Source organism: Bactrocera latifrons, unplaced genomic scaffold (assembly GCF_001853355.1).
Source record: "Bactrocera latifrons isolate USDA-ARS-PBARC rearing strain unplaced genomic scaffold, ASM185335v1 scaffold_179, whole genome shotgun sequence".
Taxonomy (NCBI): Eukaryota; Metazoa; Arthropoda; class Insecta; order Diptera; family Tephritidae; genus Bactrocera; species Bactrocera latifrons.
This window is the reverse complement of record NW_017535285.1, coordinates 407165-431524: the sequence shown is the minus strand read 5'-3', so window position 1 is coordinate 431524 and position 24360 is coordinate 407165. Positions and strand designations below refer to the sequence as shown.

At 33.7% G+C, this 24360-nt stretch overlaps 7 protein-coding genes across 10 annotated transcripts; 3 read left to right on the top strand and 4 right to left on the bottom strand.

Moving 5' to 3' along the window:
• Positions 1 to 53: 53 nt before the first annotated feature.
• On the top strand, positions 54 to 5258 carry LOC108967171 (endophilin-B1). Of its 4 annotated transcripts, XM_018930447.1 has the most exons (8): positions 54 to 287; positions 555 to 988; positions 1065 to 1128; positions 1500 to 1535; positions 1625 to 1815; positions 2053 to 2204; positions 2310 to 2368; positions 4062 to 5258. In XM_018930447.1, the coding sequence occupies exons 1-8, from the start codon at positions 210 to 212 to the stop codon at positions 4206 to 4208; spliced, it is 1161 nt and encodes a 386-aa protein (XP_018785992.1). In that variant the 5' UTR covers positions 54 to 209; the 3' UTR covers positions 4209 to 5258. The 4 variants fall into 4 exon arrangements, with proteins under 4 accessions (XP_018785992.1, XP_018785993.1, XP_018785990.1 ...); XM_018930448.1 differs by lacking the exon at positions 1500 to 1535; XM_018930445.1 differs by lacking the exons at positions 2053 to 2204; positions 2310 to 2368 and adding an exon at positions 3739 to 4000.
• Positions 5259 to 6697: 1439 nt separating this feature from the next.
• On the bottom strand, positions 6698 to 9058 carry LOC108967170 (protein MTO1 homolog, mitochondrial). Its single transcript, XM_018930444.1, has one exon. The coding sequence runs from the start codon at positions 8875 to 8877 to the stop codon at positions 6847 to 6849; it is 2031 nt and encodes a 676-aa protein (XP_018785989.1). The 5' UTR covers positions 8878 to 9058; the 3' UTR covers positions 6698 to 6846.
• Positions 9059 to 9103: 45 nt separating this feature from the next.
• On the top strand, positions 9104 to 13174 carry LOC108967169 (guanylate kinase-associated protein mars). The gene is made up of 5 exons (XM_018930443.1): positions 9104 to 9984; positions 10038 to 11265; positions 11367 to 11941; positions 12005 to 12893; positions 12963 to 13174. The coding sequence occupies exons 1-5, from the start codon at positions 9361 to 9363 to the stop codon at positions 13049 to 13051; spliced, it is 3405 nt and encodes a 1134-aa protein (XP_018785988.1). The 5' UTR covers positions 9104 to 9360; the 3' UTR covers positions 13052 to 13174.
• Positions 13175 to 14019: 845 nt separating this feature from the next.
• LOC108967132 lies at positions 14020 to 16343 on the bottom strand. The gene is made up of 4 exons (XM_018930380.1): positions 15999 to 16343; positions 15779 to 15864; positions 14300 to 14456; positions 14020 to 14218 (listed from the first exon to the last, which is right to left on the bottom strand). Exons 1-4 carry the CDS (start codon positions 16186 to 16188, stop codon positions 14094 to 14096), a joined length of 558 nt encoding a protein of 185 aa, XP_018785925.1. The 5' UTR covers positions 16189 to 16343; the 3' UTR covers positions 14020 to 14093.
• A 1352-nt stretch (positions 16344 to 17695) lies between these two features.
• LOC108967135 lies at positions 17696 to 19415 on the bottom strand. The gene is made up of 3 exons (XM_018930382.1): positions 19083 to 19415; positions 18856 to 18941; positions 17696 to 18028 (listed from the first exon to the last, which is right to left on the bottom strand). Exons 1-3 carry the CDS (start codon positions 19267 to 19269, stop codon positions 17900 to 17902), a joined length of 402 nt encoding a protein of 133 aa, XP_018785927.1. The 5' UTR covers positions 19270 to 19415; the 3' UTR covers positions 17696 to 17899.
• Positions 19416 to 19860: 445 nt separating this feature from the next.
• On the top strand, positions 19861 to 22747 carry LOC108967180 (cysteine--tRNA ligase, cytoplasmic). The gene is made up of 6 exons (XM_018930466.1): positions 19861 to 20227; positions 20354 to 20843; positions 20912 to 21598; positions 21659 to 21803; positions 21876 to 22465; positions 22553 to 22747. Exons 1-6 carry the CDS (start codon positions 20046 to 20048, stop codon positions 22682 to 22684), a joined length of 2226 nt encoding a protein of 741 aa, XP_018786011.1. The 5' UTR covers positions 19861 to 20045; the 3' UTR covers positions 22685 to 22747.
• A 15-nt stretch (positions 22748 to 22762) lies between these two features.
• LOC108967181 (nucleoporin Nup37) lies at positions 22763 to 23952 on the bottom strand. Its single transcript, XM_018930467.1, has 3 exons — positions 23731 to 23952; positions 23463 to 23661; positions 22763 to 23401 (listed from the first exon to the last, which is right to left on the bottom strand). The coding sequence occupies exons 1-3, from the start codon at positions 23872 to 23874 to the stop codon at positions 22791 to 22793; spliced, it is 954 nt and encodes a 317-aa protein (XP_018786012.1). The 5' UTR covers positions 23875 to 23952; the 3' UTR covers positions 22763 to 22790.
• Between the last annotated feature and the right edge of the window lie 408 nt (positions 23953 to 24360).

Here is a 24360-nt window from a genome sequence, read left to right as displayed (position 1 = left end):
CGATAAAAATTGCAACACTGTGTTTTCATTTGTTTCCTTCGGCATATCACCAAAAATTTTATTTTCTTATTGGACTCTATTGGATATCTTTGCTAGAAAATCCAAATTCAACAGAACAAATATAAGAATAAATCAGAAAATATTCAAAAATAATTATAAAAGTAGGGAGCAGACGTTTTCCATCCACAAAAAGACCGTATTGAACAAAAATGAATATAAATTTACCAAATTTCAATGTAAAAAATCTGGTGAAGGAGGCGGGAAGTACTCTGTCCAGAGTGGTGCAGGTAATATGTCTAAATATGCGTGTGGCCTTAAGTGTACTGTTATGTCAGTGGGTGGTGGGTGCAAATCCTATGTTTGTTATGACACCGTTCAAATACACCATTGTTTCGATGAATGTTTGCTTCATGAATTGAAAAAAAAATACATAAAATTATAAGTTGATAAATTAAATATCGATGTACTCACATTTATTGACACTATAATTTTGTTTCCATTCCTTTTTCGTTTTCAAATACTACCCTCTCAACGCATCGATTATTTATTACTAGCTAACGGAAGAAAAACTCGGCACCACAGAGCGCACCGAGTACGATAATGAATTCCAGAACTTAGCTGAACGTGCCGATATAACCAAAACGTGGACAGAGAAAATTGTACGTGATACCGAGACAGTATTAATACCCAATCCACAAAATCGTATAGAAGATTTTATTTTTGAAAAAATCGAAAAAAGTAAGCCACAACGACTGAGCAACTTAGAGCACTTGGCTTTAGGTATGATAGAGGCCGGTGGAGATTTCGGTCAAGATTTACCATACGGTCAAGCTTTAATAAAAGTTGGTCAAGCTGAACAGAAACTGGGACAATGCGAACGAGATTTTATTGCATCCTCCGGCATATGTTTCACTCAACCCTTGCGTAAATTCTTAGAGGGTGAAATGAAAACAATAACAAAGGAACGAGGTATATTAGAAACCAAACGGTGAGTTTGACAATAACGTTAAACTATGCAATTAATGTACATATGGGTATTGTTTCATTCGTACAAATAATTTTAGACTTGATTTGGATGCTTGCAAAAATCGGGTTAAGAAAGCTAGAAGCATGTTAGGACAACAGGCGGTAAGTTAGAATATTAAACAGGTTTAATACTATAAAGTAATCCAAACGCATGAAAAACAAGCGTTCCCTTCGCAAATACCAACGTTTTCATACACGAACTTGACTTTGATCCGTCAGTTTGTTTGAACTGATTTTTGGAAAATGGTCCTTTGCCTTGAACCATAGGTAAATACATCGCGGATATATATACTCTGTTCAGGATATAAAGTTATCAAAATAGAATTACTTAAGTAGTATAAAATAAATGACTATCGTCCCGCTCATTGAACAAATTATGTCTTAGTTTATTATTTAAGCGTTGTATTCATTATATTATTTTTTTTTTAATGTAATATGAATATTTGCTCGCTGCTTTATTTTGGAATTGTTAGAAAGATGGTGTCTCCCCAGAGGCAGTGCTGGAGCAGGTACTTAAAGATAACGAATGTGTAAAAAATTGTTTATTAGTTAACCATTTTGCACAATACTCACTTAAAATGCATATTAATACATACAGGCCGAACGTGACTTGCGTGTCGCACAGGCGGAATTCGATCGTCAATCAGAGATTACCAAAGTATTACTTGAGGGCATTAGCACTTCACAGGCATCTCATTTAAGACATTTGCATGCATTTGTTGAAACACAGGTGCGTTATTACAAGCACTGCATGGATGCGATGAACAATTTGCAACGTGATTTGGCCAAGTAAGTCAAGTAAGCTAATTTTAAGCTTGCACGTTTTATTAATTAGAGTATGATAGTATTTTCCGCACCTTAGTTTTTAATAATTCTTTATAAGCACGCCAAAAATAAATATATATATTTAATTTTCATATTTAATATACGTATATACTTTTATATTAAATAGTATCTTAAGTAAAATGGAACTTTAACATAAAACTTGTAATACATCAGTGAAACAAAACCTCAATTGGTTTGCAGACTACGTCCCGCAAAGCCACGACTACGCATAAACAGCGAAGATGTGGATGGGCCTCCCAACACCGTAATGCTTTCAAATATTCATGCAACGCTTAACAGTAACGAAACATATGAAGTTAATGAATTCAGTGATAATGATGATTTAAATAATTTCCACACTGTCGATATTAATAAGCATAATAATGTTAACATTAATGAACATCAAGAAAATACTAATATAACATCTCAAAATCAAAATAATACTACAAATCCGTTTGCAACAACACAAATTTTAGAACAATATGATATTGAATTTGATACCAGTGCTATAACTTCAGTTTAAACGAGGAGAGAGTGAAAAAATATACATATATAATATTTGTGTATAAAACATATACATAGTCAGGTTGTGCTTTTCGATATAAGCAATATTATGAATTTAATTTAGCTTACCGTTGTGCTAATCGCGACATTGAAAGTTGAACATAGGAATGCGTAATATTTACTTGCATATTGCAAGTATGTATGTACGATAAAAATAACTTTGAAAACTCAAAACCTCATATTGAATCAAAATTATAATTAATAAAAATTATAATTAATAATTAAATCAAATAATATATTCACGCTCGTTGTTGTTGTATTACGCTGCACTATAAATAATATAAATTTAAAGGTTTTATACCTCATCATAAGGGTGTAAAATACTTTCTTCAAATCCTTATAAAATGCACACGTTATCATGTTACTAATATTAAAGTACATAAAAGGCATAAGAAGGTTTCAAGTACAGGCTATTAAAAATTAAAAGTAAATTAAATGCTAAAATACATGAGCTGTATTTTTTAGCGGTCTGATTCATCTCATATATTATAAATGAAACAAAAATTGGAACCAGCTTTGGTTCAAAAAAAGTTATTGAATATTTTTTTTTGTAACCCTGAAAATCTTAATAAAAAATAATTTTTTAATTTCCAATTCAAATACAGTATTGAAAATAAAATAATCAAATACCTGAAAGAAAAAAATTAATTATAAAAATCGTACTAAATTTTTATTTTTAATTTTGAATCCTAAATACCCTTATAATTAAAAATTAAAAACGAAATTTTTTTATTTGTGTTTAACAGCTTTTAACTTTAGTGTTTTAGTTTCAAATAAATTCAATTCAGATTTTAATTTGAAACATACACTCTTATTTATCAATCAAATTATTAAATTAATTATTTTTTTAATTGTTAATCAAAGATGTTTATAATTAAAAATAAAATCTCCAATTTTATTACTAGAATAATTTCCAATTTCTGATTTTAATTCTAAAATTGGGATTAAAAATTAGTTTTTAAATTTTTAATAAAAAATATTTKGACCATAAAATTCGCAGCCCTTATTTCGAAATTAAATTATAGTATTATAAATTTATTAAATATAAATTTAAATTCTTTGAATATGAAATAGGTCTCTTATTATATTACAAAGCAGATTATTAATTTTTATTTGATTGCGATAATATCGACTATACATGTATATAGAAAAAGGTGCGAAATTACTCTTAGCTATAAGGTATTATTTGTATATTTCTATAAATTCCTTCTAATTAATATACTCAGCCTGTAATTACTTAACCTATAATAGTGTTACTTGTAGTTGTTGGTAATATCCTCGTAATGTCGCCGTGCTCATTATATCATATATTATTTTGCTTAGTTTGGGAGGCCCCACCCCATACGTACCGATCGATATATACAACGATAATGATGGTAGTGCCGCTGGTGGCATTGGACTTAATACTGGCGTTGGTATTGGCAACGCTGGCGGTGGTGCTGCAGCCGGTGTGTTTGTTGGCAGCGGTGCTAAAAGACGCAACCCAGGCGATCCAACACTTAATGCCGACCAAATGCGACGCGCACGTGTGCTATGCGCTTACAATGCAAAAGATCACACCGAATTACATTTAAATGCTAACGAGGTAGGCGAAATCTTTCTAATATATACTATATGTGTATCGTTATATCATTTGTATTTTTTAGGTAATATTCGTAACTGAATGCTCACCTGTAAATCCGGATTACATGTATGGCAAGCAGGGCTTACTGAAGGGACTGGTGCCACGCGCTTTTCTCGAAGTGCTCGATGACGAAGGAAATGACACATATGCAGGCAATAATGATTATTAGGGAACGTCTGATAACAGCATTTAAAGAGCAACAGTTCACTTAAGCAAAGCCAAAAAAAAAATGTACACCACACGTTCCATAAGTTTAAAAAAGCAATGTTAAGGAAAATTCACAAATACTCATAAAATTTATTTAATTTATACGTATATAATTAGCGTTGTGTCAAATGCAGAATACAAGCAAAGATAACAACATAGACGGTATATATAAATAGCAATGCTAAATTGACCTAGAAATTGCAGCACAATAATAAAAAAGAATACAATTAATCAATATATAAACCGAATAATACCGCTACAAAATTAAAAAATTAATAATTTTTAAAATATGCAATAATATGTTGTGTGCAAGATATGTTGTAGAAAAATTGCTTAAAGACGGTCCGTTGTTATCTAGAACTGTTGTAGCGTCTAAGTTTGATAAACAATAAACCAAGTAGTAACGAGTGGTACAATAATATGGCTATAATGCCTGTTGTTATAAACTACGAACCGCACGATAAACGATAATCACAATTACAACATACGTATAAGTACACAGCGTTAATATTTCATTTTTAGAAAATTCTTCAAGTCGGCGCAGCATTTGTATGCATATATAAAGTAAACACGATTTATATTTTGAATTTTTGGTTATAAGTTTCATTATAGTGTTTTAGTTTACTTTTTCGTTTAATTAATAGTATTTCTGTGTGTCTTCCAGTACTAGAAATCTTATATAAACATGCCAGTAATATGGTTTTAATTGTTATTAGAGAATCTCCACACCTTCTTAACTGTAATTGAAGCACTCGTATTTTAAATGAAATGAAAATCAAAAGACAAGTATTTTTTTATGTGAAAATATTTTTATTACATATCTTTAGATGTAAAAAAAATTAATTGTGTTAATTTCAAGTTTATTTGTATAATTTTGCAATTTTGCGGAACTGTAACAAAGAAAGAATACCCAAAAACAAAATGAAGTTTACAGTTCTTAAAGCTGCTGGCTGATCGTCAATTGAAAATCCATCAAATTAACAAATAAATGCAGCAAGCTTATTTAAATATATACTATTTGCTTGCAGGTCACTTAAAAAATATTCCAGATTATTTAAGGTGCAATTAAGGCRTGTCAATTAGACAAATATAAGTGTATTTGCCAATTTTAGTCCGCATGCAGTATTTTTTTGCATCTCTCATATATTTTGTACAAATTAAAGCAAAAATATAGATCAGTGTAGTTTGTATATACATATGGTATATACATATATTATAAAAATATATATAAGGTGTATTACAAGTTATTTGTGCAATTTTCTCCAATATAGTGCAATTAAATTTGAAAATATTTAAATCTATATATTTCTTATGATATAATTCAAATTGTTTCATATGCCTAATCAAACAAAGTATAATCTTATCGCTTAAATAAATACTAAATAAAATTAAAAACAAAAACATTACATAAGTGAATAAAAACAACTAAACAATTACAACGAAACACAATGAATTGGTTTCCCCAAAACTATAACCATATATTATATTTTTCGCCTTAAATATATTAATAATTTGAGGTTATGCCACTAACTTTGCAACAACATCAATTATGTGTAATTAAAAAAAAAAAAACCAATGTCTTCTTCTCTTACTTAACTTTAATGAATGCAATAAAAATCAAATAGCAAAAACTAATACCAATCATATAAAGGAACAAATAATAACAAATATATGTACTCCAAGTGTTATCCTGGTTAACAATGGAAAACGTATGTGTGCCTCGTGCATGTGGCAATAATTTATTTCTAGCGATTCGTTATTTAGTAATTAATTTATTATGTACAATAGTAGTGAATAGCAAACGTAATCGCGTAGAATTTTTAGAAAGACATACAAATATACATACACATAGATTCACATACCTAAATTGAATACRCAATACGCTTGAGTGAAAATGTACATCCATTTGTGTAATTTAATAACTTTTGTCTAGCATAAATGAATTATTATTGACTTTTAGTAACTATTTCATTATTTCAAGCCGCTCTGCCACGATTTGTCAGCACTTTACTTTGTTGAATATGCAAATGGAACGTTTCCGATAATTACTTACTTTATTCCCGTAATATTAAAAACATATATGTATTATAAATAATAAAGCAAATAAATCGTAACATTATTGTTGTGTTACTTAAAATAATTATATTTTTTAATCAAAACAAAAAAACGTTAACTACGGTTGCATCGAAGCTAGATATACTTCACAAAGAAATAGTGTTCATACAAGAATCCATCTAAAAAATTTATTTGCAGATGTCACCGTTGATTTGGACGATAATCCCTACCAAATTTCGTGAGGATATCTCGTCAAATAAAAAACATACCGTTTTTATGGCACCTACATATGTATATACTAGTGGTCCGATACCAGCGGTTCCGACAAATGAGCAAATATAAACCGCTTAAAACGTTTTGAAATTTACCAAAGAGAAAAACTAAATGCAAGGAAGATTACTTTAAAAGAAGAATATTTATTTTTAATTCGTTTGACGATATAAATTGAGCTAAATTTTGGATAAACTAGGCTATACTACCATTCGTTTTTCTATCGACTATGGCTCTCGTTTTATGCATCTTTGTTRTTGTTGTATCGAAGAATTTTATGCATCTATCACTTGCGCCGCACCTGGGGCTCGTTTTACATATTTCAACAAGCGGACAATAGTTGCGGGTGTCACACCCTGTATGCGACTCGCTGCTGCTATAGTCTGCGGTTGTATCAAAGCCAACTTTTGTCGTTCCTCATTTGAAAGGCTTAACGTTTTGGCGAAGTAGTCAATATCATTTGGTATTGCTAAACCCTCCTCGCGTCGTACATCTTCGACGTCACGCTGCTGTTCAGACACAAAATAGGCGTACAACGCTTCGATCTTTAAGCGTTCACATATCACACGCTCGTTTCGTAACCAACCCAAAACTTCTGGTTGCAGTTCTATCATTTGTACCAATGTTATATTATCTGCCGGAATGCCAAGCATATCGAATGCGCTTTTTTCTACTGAAGCTTTTGCCTCGCGTATGCCAAGCTTACGTCGCCAATAATTGGAATGTTGTTTTAGAGATTTCAGTTGTTCAATGGCAAGATATAGTTTTTGTTCTGCATCTTTAAAAAATTTAAAACGTTTTTCGCTGACTACACCAACGTTGTAGCCTTTTTCTGTTAGACGTATATCGGCATTATCTGGACGTAGTGAGAGACGAAATTCAGCGCGACTAGTAAACATACGATACGGTTCATTAGTACCTAAAGTTGTTAGATCATCGATGAGTACGCCAATATAACCTTCAGTTCGACTAATTTTCAGTTGATGGAGTTTATTGGTTTCACTTTCAGCGTTGTATGCATGTTTTGCTTTACTAGCTGCATTGGCACCGGCAATTATACCTTGCGCTGCTGCCTCTTCATAACCAGTAGTACCGTTTATTTGACCGGCAAAGAACAGATTTTCCACCCGTTTCGTTTCCAGTGTGGGAAAAAGTTCACGCGGATCAATAAAATCATATTCTACACCGTAACCAGGTTGCTCCACTTTAGCTTCTTCTAAGCCGTGAATGCTATGTACCAACTCCACTTGTTCTTCGTATGGCAGAGTACATGACAGTCCCTGTGGGTAGATTAATTTACTGTCGAAACCTTCTGGTTCTAGCCAGATTTGATGTTCCTTTTCACCAAATCGTAACACTTTTGACTCGATAGATGGACAGTACCGGGGACCTGTAATTTCTTCAGTCACATGACGGTTTACATGCAAGTTTTTTCTCACAATATCATTAACACGTAATGTTGTATGCGTTAGGTAGCATGGCATTTGTTGGTCCGCTTCTAACCAAACTCTATCATTTAAAAAAGAAAAAGGTACTGGGGGATTATCACCCGTATGACGAGTTATTCGATYGTAATCAATGGAATCTTTGGCAATGCGCGGAGGAGTACCCGTTTTTAAACGTCCCATTCGAAATCCTATTGTTTCCAGTGATTGCCCCAAARCCATTGCCGGTTCATCGCCTATTCTCCCTGCGGGTCGCACTTCAAGTCCTATATTGATGTTTGCTCGCAAAAATGTTCCTGTGGTCAATATGACGGTGTGACTATATACAATTTCACCACTTTGCAGTACTACACCTTTGCAATTTTTCGTCTTCCCATCGGCTGCTGCATCTATAAATAAATCATCCACTGCTGCGCTACGTATTTCTAGGTTTGCAATATTGAATAATTCTTTTTGCACAGCTTCCTTATATAGTTTACGATCGATTTGCGCACGCGGTCCCCATACAGCAGGTCCACGTCTTCGATTTAAAATTTTATACTGCACCCCAGAAACGTCACAACAACGTGCGCATAATCCATCCAATGCATCAACTTCGCGCATCAAATGTCCCTTTCCGATTCCGCCAAAGGATGGATTACATGACATTTCTCCAATTGTGTCCAATTTGTGTGTAATCAACAAAGTCCGTGCATTCATTCTGGCCGCCGCCGCACATGCTTCTGTACCGGCATGACCCCCTCCTATCACTATACAATCGTATTCAATCCCTGTATTATGGGCTCTTGTCAGACTTGAGTTTTTCCGATTAAATAGGAACAGTTTATTTAGTCTCTTTGTTATATTTAAACTTCGTAACATTTCTATTTCATATATGTAGTTAGTTTTTATATGTTGTTTTTAATTGTCAGCTACAAAATGTGTTGTTATGGCAAATCAGCTGATTATTGCGTTTCCATGGAAATATAATCAAAGGCTATGAACGCAGTTGGTAGATGCATGATGCCTTAATATTTGCTAAAATTATCTCTTGTTTTTACTAATAATATACGATACAATTATTAGAAAATTCGCTAAATTATGGCAGTAATAAATAATATAATGTACATATAGTAAGCCTGACCATCTTAATGAAGCATCCAAAAAGAATTGTAAGTGTGCTTTTGGSACTTGGCAGCTCTAAAAATTTCCTCATTGGGAAATTTCGGTTTGATCAGACTGAAATACCCTAAGCGTTTGAATTTTTATACTGTATCCTTTTGTGTTTGTCCGTGAAGTTATTTTTGTAAAGTGATTGGCACCTTTAAAGATAATTTTCAGTAAAAAGTTGAATAATTGTTGAAAATGGATCGCTACCGTAGTCTATATAAAGAAAATTCTTCCATGATGAGTCCGGCACAACACAATCGGACAAATCGAGAATTTGCAAATGCAAATCGCGCCAAAAAACGCAGAGAAATCTTTGAAAGCGGACGTAATTTCAATGTTAGTCCGACGCCAAAAAAATCATTTGAAAAGGGAAACCAATTAGAACATAAGGAAAATGTAAATGAAAATAATGAAATATGCTTAGAAACTAAARAGAATGTCGACGTTGTTGAGATCTTAACTGCCCCGAAATGCAATGAGACAAAAAGTACTGATCAGACTGAGATCAATAAGTCCCGAATAGCATTGGTAGCAACCAGCAAAAAAAATTCTGAAAAGTCTACGCGACAAGAAGCATTTTTGTTGAAATTTATACAATGGAAAGAGGCACACAAACTGAAAGAGCAGAAGAGACTGGAACCAAAAAAACGACCATTTGTACCCAGCGGTGGAGTTGGCGGCAATTCTTTTAGTGATGGAGTTAAGTCGGTTCTAGCACTTACAAGTAAAGTGAAAAGCAAAGAAATTGCCACCTTTGTACCAAAAGATCATAAAACTTTTAAACCACCTACAGGACTAAAAAATCCTGCTTCAAAAATGGTAATTTTTTATTTTGAAACATTATTCGTAATTTATAATTATTTCTGTTATAGACATCAGCAGCTAAAAGGATAATTGAAAATGATCGAAAGTCATTCTACACAGTTGTGCCAACACCGCCAAAAAATAAACAAGATAATGCCATAAAAGCCGATGTCAAAAAGCCGTCGGCAGTAAGTAGTACTCCTACAATTTCCACTTTGACGAAAAATTCAGCTACAACTCCAGCTACGTCGGCGCTAAAATCAATAAAATCTGCTGCAATCACCAAGTCAAGAAGCACGAAAGCAGCGAAAACCCCTCAAACAACAACAAATGCGGTAACTAAGCCCACGGCAATAATCGCCCCTAACAAAAAAGGTCTTACATATTCTGGCAATGTAGCAACACAAGCATCTGCTACACAAAAATTCACATCGAATGTATGTCAAAGGGCGCCTATGAACGAACAAATAAAATCGACTCCTGGGTTCAAAGCCAACAATGCTGACAARGTTACGAAGACTTTTGTAAATCGTTTAAATAATGCAACAAAATTTGCGAATCCACAACCAGTAAAAGCGCATGGCGCATTATTTAGGAAGCCACTGGCACAACCTATAAAGGTTGGAACGAATGCTAAATTACCTATTCCTGGTACAGTTGGAAATACTGGGGTTATAGGAAAGTCACATCTCCTGCAAAGCAAACGAGTTGCTGCCCAAGTAAACGAACATCGCAATGCGAAACTTGCAACAAATTTTAAGGCAAAAAGTACGCAGGTCTCAAAATTTAATCGTCCAACAGCCCCTAGCAAAATTACCATTAAAGGTAAAACATTACTGGGTGGTAAGCGTATCTGTACTGCGGATGCGGCATTCGCTATTGCGGAAACGCCAACAGATTTGCTAAATATCAATCCATTTGAACCATTTGTTACATCAACACGTGTAAAATCGCTTTCACCACATAGTGCCAATGCACCTAATATAAGTCCTGTTAATTCCGAAATTGTTGTTAATAATAATAAAGAAGAAACAGAATCCAATCAAAATATGCGTATGCACAGTTCAACTTCAGCTAAGCGCGCGTTGCTACCAAATGCTGTTAAACCATTGCTTCAAAATCAAATTCAAAGACAGAAGAGTAAATTTAATTTTGTACGTTATTCGGTTGGGTTGTCAGAAATAGAAAGTGATTCAGACACAGCGGATGTAGAAACCGAAGTGAAGGCGARAATACCTAGTGATCGGGCAGAACTAACTATGGTTGACGCTCAACCAAACGACTCAAGTAATAAAGGTGGGTACATATCAATATATTTGTATATGATAAAAATAATCTTCAAGATTATTTTCTTATTAAATTGTTTTTTACGCTTTGATTGTATTGTATTATGACAGGCAATACGACATTGATGCCGAAAACTCCTCCTCCCACTGAACCAGAACGTCCTGTAAACTATATAAGCTCTTTTGTTTCGGTGTCGCGTGGTAAAGTTAGCGCGCGTAAGGAACGTGAAAATCGGGATAGTATTTACCTTCCAAATGCGGATGACACCTTATTATCCACGACATTGGCTCAGGCCGAAGAAGCAAATAAACCAGAAGCACCGTGTAAATCATCAGCTGCTACACCGGTTAGTGTTGAAGCCCGCCGAATACTCGAGGCAGTGCGTTATTTCCGGCTACAGCTGCAAAACGAAATCGAACGCTTAYATACATTATGCAACGAATGGGAGGAATATAAAAGCCAAAACTTACCACTTTTACAAAAGACTGGTGGAGAGGACATGATTAATGTTACCATAGGACAAACAAAACTGCTAACCAGTAAAAAGTTCCAACAGTTCAAAGGGCTAATTGATCGTTGTGAAAGTGGTGCAAAAGGTACGGCTGCTGCTGATGATGGTAGCGAAGATACTAAGCTTATTACTGATGTGGACTTGGAAGGTTTTTGGTCTATGTTAAATTTACAGGTGATTTCAATCAATAATATATATATATATATATAAATAAATAAATAAATTGTTTGCCTACAGGTTGATAATGTGGAAAAACGTTTCGAAAATTTGAAACGTTGGAAAACAAATAATTGGGCCGATCCAGACGATGTGGAGAAAATCAAACAAGACAACATAAAACCCAAGCCGAAATTGAATAAAGTAAAGAAACCAAAAGCGCCAGTAAAAACAGCTAAAGCCAGTAGTGGTTTACAGGCAATGTTACGCAAAATGCATGCAGAGATGCGTAAAAACAAAGAAACTGCAGCTGCTCCAGTTGCAAACATAGATATTGCAATGGTATTAACMCCGACGCGTCAACGACAACGTCGTTCCCAAAGTGGCACACCGAAAATTGGTTCAGGTTGTGAGAACAACAATAGCACACCGCGTCGTGTTTCGGTGGTTGTACGTGATCGCAAATCGCTATCAGCAGCAGCCACAGTTATTAGTTTGCCTGCCGATAGTAAAGTAATTGCTGCTGCAGCTGCRCATAGACGTCTTTCACGCATCGCTGCTGAATCACCTAAATCTATTAAGGCATGCGGCAATGAGTTGCGTCGCAGCATTAATAGTATCGAAAGAGCATTARCTGGCAATACCGATTTGTTGCGTAGCGCTCTTGCCGGAAATGCATATAAATCACGCCGCCGGAGTGGTACACCAAACTTCATTGAATTACCCCTCGATTCGAATGCTATGACCAAAGAATCAAATGTATTAGCCAAGGTTCCTACGCCCACCCGGACATCGCCACCAGCTGTGAATGTTGGTAGAAAGTCTATATTAAAAACACCCGGCACAGCTAAGGGTAAACCGAAGAGTGTGATTTTTAGCGAAAAATTGCGTKTTAAAAAATTCAAGTTTACTTTAGAGGATGATGAGCCTAGCGAAGATGAAGAGCAACGTATGCAAACTAGCACCGAAGGTAAATAACTTAAAAAATATTTCCGCYTTATTTGATACCAATTAATTTTGTGTCCGAATTTTATTGCAGAGCCSCTAGATGACCAACGCACCTATTCCTTACGTACGCGTAAAGTTGTTCTGCGACCATCCAGTGAATTCGAGATCCCCAAAGCTTAAAATGTCTTTAATTTATTTTTTAACTGCTATTAGATTAGATTATTAGTTATTTAGCTGTTTTAACTAAATTTGTTTTCTTTTGTAGCGCATTATTTGTCAATTATTATATCTATTTTAATTTTTTAAATACAAATTTTAATTCGGTGTATATTTTATGTATATCCATTTAAAAATATGATAAAGCAAAAAAAAAATATCGACTGCACCGAGTAACACCCTTCACATCACATCGCGTTGCGAGCGTCACCTAAGCACTGACTAGGCACCGTGTCTGCTTTTCTTTTRTAAAGCCACCTAACAGTCASCATTACGCGATTATACATTATCACTGTTAAATCACATCACTTCACGGCGCGACAGTCACCTAAGCACTGACCAGGCACTGCGCCTGCTTTTCTTTTATAGAACCAGCTAACAGCCAGCTTTCCKCGAGATTACATTATGACTGTTAAATCACATCACATCGCGCTGCGAGCGTCACCTAAGCACTGACTAGGCACCGTGCCTGCTTTTCTTTTATAGAGATAGCTAACAGCCAGYTTCCCGCGAGTTTACATTATGACTGTTAAATCACATCATATCGCGGTGCGAGCGTCACCTATGCACTAACCAGGGGGAAGTTGATAAAAAGATACAGTTGTTCAAAAATTAGAGAAAATAATGAAGAAATTCGCTATATTTTGAAGTTTTGGTATAAAAAAGGGAAAAATGCCACCCAAAGCACCAATGAAATTTRTAAAAGCCCACTAGAAACTTCATCGCTATATTTTCGTATATACACTCAAAATATAAGAAAAATTTAGTTAAATATTTGTCATATTATTATGTATAATTGAATTTTATATCGTTTTCGAATGAATACATTTAAATAGATTTATGTGTTCGTAAATTTTAAATTACTCTCTCTTAAATATAACCAGTAATACTTTTAAATGTTGGTTACAGTAACCAATTTAGCACACTTCGGATATATGTATGTAAATAAGTAGATTTTCTTTGCCAGTATTTATGATGATATACATAAGTGTATTTAATATTCATATTATATATTGGTATACGATGGATATAAGCCGCCAGTTGGACGAAGCAGTTGTTCTCGTTGTTCGCGATTATTGCGAATATTTTTGAAAAGTGAATACATCGCCAACCAGGTGTAAAGTTTTAGAGCTAAAACGAGTAAAAGATAAACAAAAATGAAATTACAACACAGAAAAAATTTAATAACTGGTAATTAACAGCATTACTTACCCAAACTGAGGGAAATTGATAGAATCGAGCCAAAACCAGATGAAAATGGAATTTGCACAGAAATAATGTAGTCAATTAGAATAAAGTAGTAAATAAAGCAGAACAATAGGGAGAAAAGTGAGTTAAACAACCAAGGCAGTATTAAGAGATGTCGTTCCTGAAAATAAAAAAATATATMTTTGTTAATAATACAAATATATATACTTATACAAAAAGTTTATGATAGAAATTGACACAATACATAAAAAACCTAATATATTAAAACACGTAATTATATTTATATGACCTCCCGAATGTGCTCAAATGGGACGTAGAATATAGTAGACCGTTGAACGAGTGAGCTTCAAGTTTTGTGTTTCTAATGAAATTATAGCTGGAGAATCGTTGAAAATGTTGAAGAAGTATTTCCAGGAGTCTACTATATCACGAACACGAGTATTTTAGTACCATAAAGCGACGGGTTTCTGCATATGACATGGCAACTCCGAAAATAACTACTTGCATTATTAATAATTTTTCCAAATGCAATGGAATTTTTTTACATCCGCTTATCTTGTGCTCGTGCATGTAATCTCTGAAGATCCACTTTATTTACATTTTTAAAAATCTCGCAACATACATACTTAGATATACATATATATTTGTATATTTGTGTGTACGTAAGCATTTGCGTATGGGGTCTTTTTTTATCTTCGTTTGGTACATTGGTTGGTATAATTACACTGTAAATAATAATAAGAGTGAGTAATACCTTATCTCTTCCAAACATGAGATTGCTAGGGCTGGATTAATGCAGAAGTTTTTGTATTTAGGTGTCATAATATAAATGCATTACTAGTAAACTACGGAACCATTTTTTTCATAAAATTTTCTTTTATTAGTAATACATAATATGATATTTCGATGTTCCCACTTGACATTTAATATGCCTYGTATATTTCGCACTGGGATCTTTTAAGGCGTATTCTCCTTAATACAGGAACTGAGTCATTAGCGCAATGGTGTAATCTACAATTAGTGTTTGTAAATCCCCACACAAACCATTTTCATGATGCACATTTAGCTGCCATTTTACACACACATACAGCCATATTCAAACAATGCTATTTATTTATACTTGCTAAGCGATAAATGTGTTATATAAAAAAGAAATTTTTAATTAAATATTTTGTTATTTATTGACGCATTAAAGCAAGTAAGAATTTTTATATTAATGTGCGATGATAATTGGTTTAAAAAATCGAAATATCGTTTAATTAAAAAATTTGAAGAGTAAAGCTCAATGTGTGTGTATAAGTAAACATACATACATGAGATCATATCACCAACTGCATTGTTCTCTTTCTTTTATAGGTAAAAGAGAAAAATTCGATATTTATTTCTACCGAGATCCTTAATTAAATATATAAATATGCACTTTTATACATACATATGTACATAATATATAGATATGAGAAGCCCTATTTATTGTAAACTTACCTTGATGGTGCCCAATAATAAGCCAATGGATGCAAATAGATTTATTGCACTCAATATGATAAAGAAGACAAATCCAATAACGAGAACTGCAAAATAAGCGAAAGAATAGATAAGACCTTGAGTAAAAGCTAAACGGGAAAATGCGTAATTTCATAATAACACACTCTTACAAGTATATACGTTGATGGACTTACATATATAGTGGGAACACATTAATTACCTTTATGAACTTCATCAGGATTTAGCTGGTCACTGTCTTGCGATTGATTTATAATTTGTTTGACAATATCATCCACATAACCCAAGCAGAAGCCAAATATTAAGACTGATAAGATTGAACCAATTGTTTCAAACCAACCAATGATCATAGCAGCCGTCTCCAGACGAAAACAAAAATACTTTTGCAACATTTTCAAGAGTTACCAAAGAATTATAAATTAGAATATGAATATGTTATATTATTAAATTTAACGCGGCTTTATTGTTTTGGAACGAAAAGTGATTACAAACAACAGAGTTTCCGATATCACAAATGCACATTCATAGATAATGAACAATGGCGTTTGCCAAACTGTTACAGGCAATCAGCTGATTGTCAGTTTACAACGTTTCCTATTCAGTGTCGCATGTTAATGGAAGTTTATATTTCAATAATTTAAATGTGCGACAATAACATTTTAAGTACATTTTGTTTTAACCTTAGTAAWTTATTGTTTTTGTAATATACCTAAAAAAAGACTTGAAAATTCCCAATTAAATGYTTAACAAATATTTACTTTTTATACATGTTCGTGTGTCTATCTGTGTATACGCGCGGAACTAAAGCTTTTGAGATATTTACATGTTTATATACATACATAAAGTTCGTGTTGTTGTTGTAACGGATGTCTAACCCCCGWTAGGATCGTTAGAATTAGCTAAGTTGTCGTYGACGTCACCGAACGGTAGGCTCAATAAACATGATGTTACGAGGTGGCCAGTGTCATGTCGGTACTTATTGCATGCAGGACATGTATTTTATATGTCGGGGTCTATTCTGGATAAGTAAGAGTTTAACCTTCTACAGTTTCCAGAATGAAGCTGCGCAATTAATCGACGTTCGTTTGTTTTTTTCCGCTGGCAGACTTGACTGAAAAATCTGAAATAATCTAATGCCAGCAGCTTCACTTCATTTTTTCTGGTCATCCAGAGCGTAATTCGTCATTGACATTTCCCCGGAACCACTTGCTCCACTTTTAAACAATTTTTTTAGTAAAAATAGACTCACAACGTAAAGAGTCAACATTTCGAGTATCTTCAAGAAATTGACTCCATTTTTAAACAAACTTACAAAATACTTTTACATTTTTAAATAACTTAAGTTAATTTCTTTATTTAACTCATATCCATTGAATAATTACAACAATTAATTTTGATTATTTTTTTTAATAAAAGCTACGAAAGGGGTTCGGTAAACTTTGGTATTCAAAATTCGTATTGTGATCACCGACCTAGTTGCCGTAGAGTGTTTCCCTGGATGAGATAATCATTTTTTGATTTATTTATTTTTTCTCACGTGGAATAAATAGAAAATGCATATATGTATATAATACATATAAACCCACTTTAAAACAAGCGGTCATTTAAAATGTGTTGTTGTTTTGCGATATTTAAAAATTTCCAACCGTCATTTTAAAATGTATCTCGCGTTGCCAACATCTAACACTGAACTGAAGCGTATACATATAACATTCATATGTATGTATGTATATATATATACTAGTATATGCTTATCAAATCTAATGCATTTCATATATAAAATATATTTAGCTGTTTAGTATGTTGAAAATAGTGAGATTCATTTGTTTTTGTTTTTCTGTTACATTTAATTGTTTTTGTATGAAAAGTACATGTAAATATTACATTTGAATTTGTTCGTTTGTATGTATGCATGTATGATTGATATGACCAAGATTGTGTTAGTATAATTTCCTATRTGAGTGATTATTTATACGTTTAAGCTTAAGTTTAATTGATTTAATATAGTTTACTTTGTAGAATTGTGCTCCGGAGTGAGATCCTCGCCATACCTATGCACATGTGTTTGTGTGCATATGTTTCATTTATGAAGGATGCGCCATTTTACACATTAAATGTCTTTGATGGACGGTCACTTCCGGACGGCAAAGCTGTGGCGATCTTGTATTTCACAACTTTTTCCTGTTTTTTTATTAAATGTATGAATGGATACTTCAAGGACGGTACACAATACTGAAATAAGATAAAAAATATTAAATATTAAAATTAAAAATTTGTCATTTTGAAAAACTAAATTTCAATATACTTATGTATCTAAAACTATTTTATAGTTTCGAAGAATATTTTAATTTATTCTAAAGCAAAACTTTTTAAAATATCTGTAACAAGTAAGAAAGTGCTAAGTTCGGTTTTATTAAAATGTTTATCTATATAATGTTTATATTTATTTTTACATACATATATGTACATATAAACTATACTGCTCCGATTTAAAAAATTTATTTGGGGACTGTAGCGTAGCCTCTTACAAKAATATATGCCAAAAGCGTAAAGATTAATTGCCAAATATGTTCAATACAAGAGAAAATAAGGCGAGCAAGATATCAAATATCTCAAAAACTGAGAAAGYATTAAAAATGGAGCTTAATCTTCTTATTTACTATCCCGGTTTAAGAATTGCAAATTTCGGGGTATAAACTGATTTGTTCGAATGCTTAAATGAACYGATTTTTGTTTTGTACAAAAATAAAATTATTAAATATAATGATCCAGTAGAATGTAAATTCTTTAAGTGGTGAAGCACACACATGTACATATGTACCTTAGTTATTGTTTTACCGTGTGTTCACAGCCAGGTATACGACTTTGTATAGAAATAAGCAAATACATATATATACGGATAAACAAATATATACATACATATATAGAAGGTATACCATAGTCTGTTTGTATGTATACCTAATATTAAAAACCCGTGAATTTTATGTATAATCTAAGAGCATTGATTTATAGCCACTCTTCATTGAGATAAAAGATTATGTGAAATGCTATTAACTCACCTTATTGATGCCAAATATTAAACCAAGGGATGTCATCAAATTTACAAAGCTTAATACAATATACAGCACGCATGACCAAACCACATCTGCAATAAATTTAATTCGTGATTAGTTATTAGTGTGGATGTAAGGTTCTTATGCAGCATGCATATACATATGTATGYATCTATATATATACGCATACGTATGTATGCATGCACGCATAAATAAAATATCATATGACTTACCCCTGCGTAATTCCTTGTAGTCGATCTTGGCTTGGTCGTCCGCTAAAGACATTAACCATCTCGCCAAAATATCCGGATTTTCCAGACAGAAATAAAGCAATATAATCCCGATGATGGAAAGTGTTGCTCCTAACCATCCCAAAAGTACCCTTGATACTTGATAACCCAAACACAAAACTTTCCCCATTTAAAACAAATTTTAATTTAGAAAATTGCAAATTTATTGAAAACCACCAGTTGTACAAAAAWTCGTCTAGCCTAAACGGAAATATACAGCCAAATGCTTTGAATAAACCGAAAACTACCCCTATTAGAGAAGTGTTAAACAAGATAAACAAAAAGTGGGGGAGGCAGAAATAATGCAGAAAATTATCGATTACAGTTATTGTATCAAAATAGATYTAAAGGTCCATTCACATACAACTGTCCTCGCTTTGAGTGAAAAATCATACAAAAACAACAAATCCTAGAATACAATTGGTATGTCACAATAAAAAAAATATATTTTCCAAACGTTTCATTTATTATTGAGTGTTCCCTGTTATGGTGTTTTTTTTAAATCGATACATATTTTGAATTGTTCCCATTACAAATATCGCATTGAACATAAAAAAAAAAAAAAATTTGTAATTTACACTGCAAAATAAGCTGACTTTATTTATTAAATTGATATTGGGGTATTATAAATTCTTAAACGCAAGTGCTTGTTTTTCTGCAGACATATTCGTAGATAACAGCTGATCTAATGTTTAGATTTCCTAATGGCATATGCAAACATCTGTCAATGTGCTCCGGCTGGTGCAATTTCTTGTAACACGTTGAAAGTTGTTTGATCGGTGAATAATACATAAGATACAGATAAATAGAGTATATATATTAAGTGTGTTTCAACTATTTGTGAAAATCGAGTTCTGTTAAAGATCCAAAGGAATATAAATATAATAATTTGAACAATACAAGTTAATGATGTCAAAACGAACTCAACCGGAATGGCTACCCCCAGCAACTACAGACCGTCCAAAATTGCGGCTGTACAATAGTTTAACAAGGCAAAAGGAGGAATTCATCCCACTGGATGGTAATAATGTGACCTGGTATAGTTGCGGTCCAACAGTATACGATGCAACGCACATGGGGCATGCTAGGTAAATTTAAAATTACTGCCACGTCTGCCAACATAGACGCTATATATGTATGTATATACCTAACTAGAGATAAATACGTTTTTTGCTACCGTAATTATCATTGAAATACTATCGTTTCAATTTTAGGTCATACATTTCTTTCGATATTTTACGACGAATACTTTCGGACTATTTTGGTTACAATATTTTTTATGTGATGAACATAACTGATATTGATGATAAGATCATTAAACGTGCAAGACAAAACTATCTCTATGAAAGATATGTGAAGCTTGCCACCACGATATCTTTGGACGTATTCTTAGCAGATCAAAAAGAGGTATTGGATAATTTCAATGTAATCTGTAGAGAAGCGACAGACCCTAATAAAAAACTTATGTTTGAACGAATGTTAATAAAAATGAATGATGCAATGGAAACGCTTATCATGGCTGTAGCCAGTAATGATCCAGAAAAGATACATGAAGCGCGCATCTTGTATTTGGCCGAAGCAAAAGATCCCATATTCGATTGGCTAGATCGCAAGGAGGGCTCTACTGTTACGGATAATGCTATCTTCGAAACATTGCCACGATACTGGGAGAATGAATATCACAAAGATATGGCGGCGTTAAATGTTAGTATTTTGAGCAGATTCGGAAAGTTAAAATTTCTCTTATTTGTAATAATAATTTTATTTAATAGATATTACCACCAGACGTGCTTACCCGTGTRTCCGAATACGTACCACAGATTGTCAAATTTATTCAAAGAATTTTCGACAACGGACTTGCTTATAATGCAAACGGTTCGGTTTACTTTGATGTGAATGCCTTTGATAACCGCGAAAAACATCACTATGCCAAACTTGTGCCCGAAGCATATGGTGATACGAAGTCATTGCAAGAAGGTGAAGGTGACTTATCGCTCACAGCGGAGMGTCTCTCTGAAAAACGTTCACCCAACGATTTCGCACTTTGGAAGGCGAGTAAAGCAGGTGAACCTTCGTGGGACAGTCCTTGGGGAAGAGGTCGTCCAGGTTGGCACATAGAATGTTCCGCCATGGCTTCGGACGTATTTGGTTCAATGTTTGACATACACACCGGTGGTGTTGACTTAAAATTTCCTCATCATGACAATGAATTAGCTCAATCCGAAGCCGCTTTTGATCAATCCGAATGGGTAAAATACTTTCTGCATACCGGTCATTTAACCATTTCGGGTTGTAAAATGTCGAAATCATTAAAAAATTTCATTTCGATAAAAGAAGCATTAAAGAAAAATACTGCATGTCAGATGCGATTAGCATTTTTATTACATTCGTGGAAAGATACACTCGATTACTCAAGCAACACAATGGAGATGGCATGCCAATATGAACGATTCATGAATGTAAGTGCTTTCTCGTAACTAAAAAAATATATTCTAATCACACAAATTCATGTCTTTTAGGAATTCTTTTTAAATGTAAAAGATTTAACTCGGCATATGGATAGTGGTTCCCCAAGCGCCCAATTTGGCGTATGGACAACTGCGGAAGCTTCCCTACAAGACAAATTAAAGACAACGCGCGATGCAGTACATGCTGCATTATGTGGTAATATATTGCTTATAGTTTATTAACACATCGCAATATAGTAGTTATTCTATAAATGATCTTGGTTTACAGACAACGTTGAYACGCGCAGCACTCTGGATGCGTTGCGTGATTTGGTCTCCGTTTCCAATGTCTACATACGTGATAATAAAAATCACGTGAACTGCCTTTTACTGCGTCGGATTGCTGCATATATTACAGATATTCTGCATATATTCGGTGCTATTGACGGACCACGTGGTGGTATTGGTTTCCCCGTCGGTGGAGGTATTAATAGTAATGTGGACATTGAAAAAATTTTACTACCATATGTGGATGCAATAGCCGAATTCCGGAATAATGTGCGTGAAGAAGCGAAGATTATAAAAGCAAATGCCATCTTACAGTTGTGTGATAAATTACGTGATGATGTACTGCCCAATTTAGGTGTGCGGCTAGAGGATAAGGAAAACGGTAAATGTGCCGTTAAATTGGTGGATCGGGAAGTATTATTGAGGGAGCGTGAAGCGAAAAGAATTGCCGATGTAGAACGTCTAGCTGAAAAACAACGAAAACAGGAAGCTGCTGCCCAACTGTTGGCCGCTAAAGAAGCACAGAAACGTATTAACCCACAAGAGATGTTCCTTAATGAAAAAAAGAAATATTCTCAATTTGATGAAAATGTAAGTAATTATATTAAAATGAAAACAAAATATCACGCACTTATGTTTGAATGAAAACAAAATGTATATATATTCGTTAACTTTCAGGGTTTACCAACACATGACGCTGAMGGTAAGGAGTTAAGCAAAGGTGTGTTAAAAAAGCTGACTAAACTGCAACAACAACAAGAAGTTCGTTACAAGGAATATTTGGCTACAACAGCTAACGGCAATAAATAAAAATTTACTATTCTGTTCCGTCTACTCATTTGTCACAAAAAAATTAAATGCTTTATATAAAATTAAAAATGCTTTCAATTTATCAAACAACAAGCACATTTGTAGTTTATTTAATTTGCAACTTCCATAAGCATAATTTACGATCTGTTGCCACACCTATATAGGGCAATCGATGGTGCCAAGACAAGCCACCATAGAGCTTAAGCGTGGCATCAACCAAGGGTATACGCGATTTTGCGGTGAAAACCTTAACTGCTACATCAGGACGTCCAACACTTGCTACCACAGTCTCTGCATTTGGCGCAATGCGTACAATTTGTCCACCATCTTCATGTACTTGTTTTATATCGATTGGTGTTGGTCGTCGCAAATCCCACGATATTATATCGCCAGCTACAAGCGCTGTTATGCACATTCGATTTAATGGACACCAATCCACTGATTTTAGTGGCGACTTTTGCGCTTCTACGGATATTATGGCTGCTTCTGATTGTATATTGTATAAATGTATGACGCCCCTCTTCTCTGCCACAACGACTTTACGTGGTTCCTCCGGGTGGCATTTTACCGACATACCAGCTGATTGCAAATGAAATGTTATAGTATTTTCAAAATTTGACTTTGTATCCCAAATACGACAAGTGTTATCGTCGCCAACTGATGCCAGGAATTCGCTATTGCAATCCCATATAACCTCATTGATATAATTACTATGACCTGTGTAAATAATGTGGTGTATAAAACATTAATACATTTGGAGATATTCATGCCCACCTACCATTGAGTATTTGAACAGTGTCAGAATTTTGCAAATCTGTGCGAAATACACGCAAACGAAAATCTGAACCTGCAGCGCAAAATATAACCGATTTGGGTACTACTGCCATTGAAGTTTCTGGCGCAAAACATAATGAAACACAACGGCTTTCGTGATACAAGTCCTTCACACGTTTCCAATCAAAGCAGCCAGATTCTTCCTAAACAAATAAATATTTCGTATACTCTGTTTGTTGTGTATGTTATATGTCGACATGCACAATATTTACCGGCAAATTTATGAGTCCCAATATAATCTTTTTATGACTAGCAAGTGCTACTAAATTACATGCGAAATCACTATTACAAAATTCAAAACACTCTAATTGCTCCGGGAAGTTCAGAGTGTGCGTTGGTGTTGTAGAATTTCGCATTATTTATTAAAAATATACAAAACAACTTAAATTTATCTCAGCACTTACAGACTAGGCACGTATCTTTTGCTAAGGGTAATTGATTCTTATCGACTATTAATCGATTTTATACCGATGATGTGTTTCAAAAATTCAGTTTTTGTCTTTTCTCTTCGTTACTCTCTACCGTATTATGTTTGATCTGTGCTTTCTTGTAAAACAAAAACAAATTACCTATAAAAGTAGCAACAAACTTATATGGTTATATCAAATAGAGGAGATAATGTGCTCATATAGCTTCATTAGCGATTTTTTTATGCTAGGTGTTTGTTCGATTCGCCATTAAACAAATTATGGCGAAAGGAAGGCAAGTTATAGTAATAAATTAAGCTAGCTCATAAACCTTCAGTCGATTCATTAACAGAAAATTATACAATTAATTATATCGCCGGAGTTAGAGGGGGAGGTGGAGAGTACGTTGCTTTTATCTATATTAAGTTATCCTAA